Source organism: Podarcis muralis, chromosome 8 (assembly GCF_964188315.1).
Source record: "Podarcis muralis chromosome 8, rPodMur119.hap1.1, whole genome shotgun sequence".
Taxonomy (NCBI): Eukaryota; Metazoa; Chordata; class Lepidosauria; order Squamata; family Lacertidae; genus Podarcis; species Podarcis muralis.
This window is the reverse complement of record NC_135662.1, coordinates 20,053,367-20,060,453: the sequence shown is the minus strand read 5'-3', so window position 1 is coordinate 20,060,453 and position 7,087 is coordinate 20,053,367. Positions and strand designations below refer to the sequence as shown.

Below are 7,087 nucleotides of genomic sequence, written 5' to 3'. Positions count from 1 at the left end.
GGGGGGGGAGCATGCATTGAGAGGCAGCTGAGGGAGAGTGCTGCAACCTGTTGACTGAGAGTGGCAACTACAGTCCCAAACAAGGGCCTTGTTTTTCTCGCCACCATCTCAGCCTCCTGCTTTTCACAACCTGAAGTGAAGGACATGAGGCAGGAGTTGATAATGCAGGTGAGCTGTGCACAAGCAAGCTGCCAGCTAGCTCTGCGGAGGCTCCTTTTATTGCCACAGTATGCAAACCCAGGCAGATACATTTTTGGCTGTGACCTTTACACACATTCCAGTCCCAAGATCGTGCGGTGGTACAAAGTTATTTTGGCACCTGTTTCCACAGCTTCATTTTCCCCTTGCACAACGTATCACGGAGACAAAGGTCTCAGAGAGGACACGGCAGACTACTGAGACTGCAAAAGGTTAGATGGAGGGCAAGATGTTCAGACAGCTGTGGCTTTATCTGTGAGGGGGAGCGTGCTCCGCACCCCAAAGTCACACATGAAGGCAGCTGAGGCTGCCCGTGGGCGGGAGTGTGCTCCACAATCCAGTGATCATTCTTACAACAACCCCCTTTTTAAACATGGTTGCTTGTTTGCTCTCCCCACCCTCCATTTACCTTATTGCAAGATTTTTTGGGGGGGAGGGGAAGGTGACAGTACTGTGTACTACTGAGTACCACCAGAAAAAAGCACGTGTACCCACTCGACTGTTTAGATCTGCGGAATTGGCACAACTACAGGGGCCACATAATATCTGTTCTCAAGTCTGTAAGAACTTTGTAACTCCCTGCCTTTGAGATCACGCAGGCGTCTTCACAGTATTATTTCTGGTGCCTGCTAAAAGCATCCCTGTTTAGACAAGCCTACCAGATGCTTAGTAAGCTGAGGTGATTTTAAACTGTTTTAGTGTTGTAACTTTTGAATTATTTTTTAAAAACAATCAGTTGATGTATACATTATGTGAAATAAATGAATAAGCAAAGTTTGCAGTTCTCTGAATTTTCGCATTCCATTTCTCCAGACAAATAAATGTGTACAAAATTCATATACTGGGGTAAACTCCCAGTATGTTTCCAAGCACAATTCAGTGTTGGCGCTGACCTTTAAAGCCCTAAACAGCATCGGCCCAGTATACCTGAAGGAGCATCTCCATCCCCATCGTTCAGCCTGGACACTGAGGTCCAGCTCTGAGGGTCTTCTGGTGGTTCCCTCCCTGTGAGAAGTGAGGTTACAGGGAACCAGGCAGAGGGCCTTCTCAGTAGTGGTGCCTGCCCTGTGGAATGCCCTCCCATCAGATGTCAAAGTAATAAACAACTATCTGACTTTTAGAAGACATCTGAAGGCAGCCCTGTTTAGGGAAGTTTTTAATGTTTGATGTTTTATTCTGTTTTTAATATCCTGTTGGGAGCTGCCCAGAGTGGCTGGGGAAACCCAGCCAGATGGGCGGGGTATATTTTATTTTATTATTTCTTCTTCTTCTTCTTCTTCTTCTTCTTCTTCTTCTTCTTCTTCTTCTTCTTCTTCTTCTTCTTCAACTGTACATAAAAATGCATATATTTGTGAAAATAATGTCCATACCCCGTAATACAGAAGCTACAGCATACAGTCCGCAGTAGCTTACCAGACTTAGACTCTGAGATCCTCAGCTCACGTTGTAAAGTACCTGACTTCAGTGCCTTTCAAAAATGTATCCCCTTTGGGAATCAATAGAAAATTGCACTTCTCGAACCATTAGCTTTAAGGCATCATCATTAACTTCTGTTGGCTTCCTCTACAGTAAGTGCTTGGGGGGAGAAGGCCTTCAGCCTGACCTCAATAGATGATGCTTTGTTCTGCGTTCAGTTCTTTTCTCTCTCTCTGCCACCCTGCCCCATTTCTGTAATAGTTCTGTCCCACAATCCCATTCACTATTACATTAATGGCTGGCTCTTCGCTCCTGATAAAATGGAGCACTCTTAATTTAGTGCTGTGGGAGAACGCCGAGTTCGAGCTTGTAACTGCATCAGATTAAAATAATTTCTCTTATTCTCTGGAAAATTCTTGGGCAGAGGTTGTGCTGAAATAACTGAGATGCTTAAATTGCTTATGATTGGTTAGTATTGCGCAACCCCTGAAGTCTCAGACAAAAAGCTTCTAGCATGGGGAAAAGTATCGTGTAGCAAGTTATCCATTGACCTTTCTTTGAAGGACTGAGTCACTGCAGCACATTAATGAGAGAGTTGGGGCTTGGTTTCAATGATAAGAAAACAATTATGATTATTCAGAAGCAGCAGAACACTTTCCATTTTATTTTTTCAGAATGTGATGGCATGCTGTAGAGATGGATATTAATATTATAGGGTTGTCGAAGTATTGGAACTCATTCAGAGCTCCACAAACATGTGGAGGGATGGGGGAAATTTAATTCAGCAATCAAAGCCTGCTATTATTGTTATTATTATTATTTATTAAATTTAATAAATTTGCGGGATGCGGGTGGCGCTATGGGTTAAACCACAGAGCCTAGGGCTTGCTGATCAGAAGGTTGGCGGTTCGAATTCCCGCGATGGGGTGAGCTTCCGTTGCTTGGTCCTTGCTCCTGCCAACCTAGCAGTTCGAAAGCATGTCAAAGTGCAAGTAGATAAATAGGTACCGCTCTGGCAGGAAGGTAAATAGCATTTCTGTGTGCTGCTTTGGTTCGCCAGAAGCGGCTTAGTCATGCTGGCTCCCTTGGCCAATAAAGAGAGATGAGCGCCGCAACCCCAGAGTCGTCCGCGGCTGGACCTAATGGTCAGGGGTCCCTTTCCCTTTATTAAATTTGTTAATCTCTTTATCTTGCCCAAGGCTGTCCACAGCAACTTACAACCAACCAACCCCAAACCCCTCACATAGATACAATTAAAACCAAGTGGGAGAAACTACATTAAAAGCACCCCTCCCACTTCTAAAATGCCACAGGTGGTTAAAGGCCAAAGGCCTGGTTATAGAGGAAAGATTTTGCCTGGTGCCTAAAGATATATAATGATGGTGTCAGGCGATCCACCTTGGAGAGAGAATTCCACAAAGAGGGAGCCACCACAGAAAAGGCCTGTTCTCATGCTGCCACCCTGGTAGTAATATCATCATCAAACCTTTTATTGGCATCACATCCAAACATCCAAAACTAATCAATACAGAATTACCACTTCCCCAGTGGCACAAACATTTGCTAAAAGAAAGGAGGCAGAGCAGTCTATCGTCACACCTCTAGGTCTCCAGGGAGATCAGGCGTCTGCAGTGTATTTCGACGACAAAAAACCAAATAGAGATATTTAGCCACTAACTTGGTGAGCTCCTGATCATTCCCCAGTAATAGAAAATGTATGACCTCCAACTCTGGTTTCTATTTGGGGATGCAGAGTTGATCTAGAAATTGCTGACGGAAATCAGCATATAGTTTACAATTAAGAACCATATGTGTAAGGGTTTCCACCAGGTGGTCTTCACATGGGCAAGTTCTTTCTCCTTCCACCCTGCCTGAGAACCTTCCCCAAAGGAGGTTGGATGGATTTGAATTAAACCTGGCCAGTGAAAATTCCCTCCTTTCTTCAGGGTTAAGCAGAAATTCAAGGTAATTGTGGTTAGAACATGTTTTCTGTGCTGCTACTGTTAATTCCTGGCGTTCAATATCCCACAACCTAGTTTTTATTATAGCCATGGCAGATGGTAGGGACATTGATCGCAAAAGTTCCGCTGCACCTTCTTGTTAAACTATTGTAACCCTGGGGAAAGAAAGGGGTCTAACAAAACTTCACTGAGGAGAGGATCTTTATCTGATGTAAGGTAGATGTTTAACCAGCAGAGAAGAAATCTCGCCCAGGAGGCAGTCTCTGGTAGTAATATGCATTCCACCAGATTACCCTTTCCCAATCTGGTGTTCACATTCTCCAGCTTGCTTTCTTCATCCAAGGGAGAGTTCAGTTGGTAGAGCATGAGACTCAGGGTCAAGGGTTCAAGCCCTACGTTGGGGGGGGGAATCCTGCTTTGCAGGGGGTTGGACTGGACTCTACTTAGAATCTTCAGATTCTAAGATTTTACAATGTTTTTAACTTCAACCCTGACACAACTATGGCAGCTGGAGCAGTGGTGGGGGAAGGGGATGTGGGGGGGGGTGCGGTCCACCCCGGGTGTCATCACTGGGGGGGGGGGTGAGTGACAAAATGAGTTGTTGTTGTTGTTTTAAAAAAATTGGGCTCACGAAACTTTTTAGGAGTGATGTGGTGGCTTAGACGCCTGCAGGTTCTGCACTGCCTGGAACAGCAGTGTGGGAATTGTGTCTGCCTACTGCCTCTCCCTCAGCTGCCCTACAGCTGAGGAGGCGGCAGCGGAGAGGCTCCAAGCCTTGGAGAGGCTCGCCCCACCCCCATGGGTGGATCGCCCTGCCCCTGGCTGCAGGACACCTCCCTGCACCAGGCACCCAAGCGGCTAGCTACGCTGCTGAGCTGGAGCTGCTGAGAGTTGTGGAAGGCTGAAATAAACCCTGAAGTGTTTGCTGTGTTCCTTCCCTGCTTTCCCCTCCCTTTCTGTTGCTCACATGGTATTGTTTCCTGTTCCCCATAGGTTACCAAGATGCTGGCTGTGGTTGTAATCCTCTTTGCATTTTTGTGGATGCCCTACAGGACCCTGGTGGTTATCAACTCTTTCCTGTCTCGCCCTTTCCAAGAAAATTGGTTCCTGCTCTTCTGCAGGATCTGCATTTACCTAAACAGTGCTATCAACCCTGTGATTTACAACCTCATGTCCCAAAAATTCAGAGCAGCCTTCAAGAAACTCTGCAAATGCCAGCAGAAGCAGTCGGAGAAGCCCAACAACTACAGCGTGGCCCTAAACTACAGCGTCATCAAGGAGACAGACCATTTCCACACTGAGCTAGAAGACATCACCGTCACAGACGCTTATCTGTCATCCACCAAAGTGTCTTTCGATGATACCTGTGTGTCTTCTGAGGTAAAGAAGCACTTTGTTGTTGTTTAGTCGTTTAGTCATGTCCAACTCTTCGTGACCCCATGGACCAGAGCATGCCAGGCACTCCTGTCTTCCATTGAAACACTACAAAGCTTTAAATGTCCTTCATCTTAAGATCCATGAAAAAGGTGTGACTGCGGAAGGTTTTTTGACAGGGGTAGAATTGATGACTAGAAGCCAAAATTCAGGTCTTTAAAAAAGGGATGGGGATAGTTTGGCACTCCAGGTATTATTGGACTACATCTCCCATTACCCCTCATCCATTGTTTATGCTGGCAGGGTCCAAAGGGCATTGGAATCCAACAATAATTGCATGGCCATAGATTCCCCATCCTTGCTTAACCCAATACACATAGAATAATAGAATTGTAGAGTTGGAAGGGACCCTAGTCCAACCCCCTGCAATGCAGGAATATGCAGTTGTCCCATAAAGGGATGGAACCTGCAACCTTGGCATTATCAGCACCATGCTCTAGCCAACTGAGCTATCCAGGGGGCTGCTAACATCTTTAACAACATTTTGATCCACAGATCACCTTTGTAACTCACATTTCTTCATGATGGAGCTCAGAGCAGTTTTCTGTCCAGATGCTGGCTAGACTTTGTATCAACAAATTGGCTTTCAAAGGAAATTAGATAAAGCATGGAGAATAAAGCTATGGATGACTTGGTGGCTACCTGCCACCTTCAGAATCAGAGGCTACGGGTCTCTGGATACCATTCACTGGGGAATGGCAGAGAAGGATGTCACCCTCCAGTGCTGCTTGTTGGTGTTTCTTAGGCATTGGGTTGGGCATTGAAGGAAATTAGGGTGTTGGACTAGATAGGCCTTTGGCATGATTTGCTCTTACATTTAGTGACCTCAGGAAGTTGATAGGCGCAAATCAGAGACCACAGTCTGTGTCGACAAAGTGACTTCCGCTTGTGCAAAATGCTCTCTGGATCCCACTCATTGTTTATTATTTCACTGGAGCGTTTTGAAGTACAGTGGTACCTCGGGTTAAGTACTTAATTCGTTCCAGAGGTCCGTACTTAACCTGAAACTGTTCTTAACCTGAAGCACCACTTTAGCTAATGGGGCCTCCTGGCGCCACTGGAGCACAATTTCTGTTTTTATCCTGAAGCAAAGTTCTTAACCTGAAGCACTATTTCTGGGTTAGCGGAGTCTGTAACCTGAAGCGTATGTAACCTGAGGTACCACTGTAATGGTCTGTGTTAATCCACTCCAGAGCAATTACAAAAGCCTGGTTGTCAAGTGGCAACAGAAAGAGCTACTTCATGCATCAATTCAGCATTCCTGTGTATTTTATTCTCCTCCTTTTAAAAAAACAAACTGTGAAAGTTGGTCTGTCAAGAGGTAGGACACGATGGGTCGCATTTGCATGACTTGTTTCCCCTCCTTGCTGCACACACCTCTGACATTTCAGGTGACTCATTATTTCAATTTCTCCTTTCAGGTGCTGTGACGTTGGAGCCTGCATCTGCTCTGTCTCTCTTACTTTATTTGATCTTGCGGAGCCACCCAGTTCTGAACCAGTCTGGTTGTTTTCTAGTTATATTTGATGTGACCGAGCTTGATATGACAAATGCTGACCCTGTTCACACCACAGGGAAGCTGCTTCGTTTCATTAAACTATGCTTGCTATATGGAAACTAAGAGGCAAATGGCAGAAGTGTGTGCATTGTTACGCATTCCTTTCTAAACCATGTGCTATGAAGCGAAAGCTGCCCAACCAATTATCCAGGGCAGGACTCCCCAAACTTGCATCCTGACGTGTTTTTGGACTAGAACTCCCAGGTGCTGATAGTTGTTAGGATACCCCCATTCCCCTCCCAGAGATACAATACCAAAAATGGCATTTGTTCCTCTTCCTGATACAGCTGCCCCCCCCCCTCTATCCCCCACGATGGCTCACAAGGCACAGCAGTTTTCTGCCCCCCTTTCCCCACAGATGTGTTTCCTGCTGGTGGAAGGAAGCTGTGCATTATGGGTATGGAGCCAGCTCCACACAGGCTCCATATAGATAAGCCTACACATCAACACACTTGGGAGATAATATGGCTGTTCCTTCAGAGTAAGTAACTCAGGGCAAACAGCTCTACAGGAATGTGTT

The 7,087-nt window shown here is 45.8% G+C and overlaps 1 protein-coding gene across 1 annotated transcript in view; it reads left to right on the top strand.

The window, feature by feature from the left end:
* The window catches only part of TRHR (thyrotropin releasing hormone receptor), a 27,532-nt gene extending 20,674 nt beyond the window's left edge, over positions 1–6,858 (top strand). Inside the window, exons 3-4 of the mRNA XM_028736283.2 lie at positions 4,569–4,955; positions 6,431–6,858. Of these exons, the coding sequence (XP_028592116.2) occupies positions 4,569–4,955; positions 6,431–6,439 (396 nt within the window). The 3' untranslated portion in view covers positions 6,440–6,858. The remainder of the gene's footprint in view (positions 1–4,568; positions 4,956–6,430) is intronic.
* Positions 6,859–7,087: the final 229 nt, after the last annotated feature.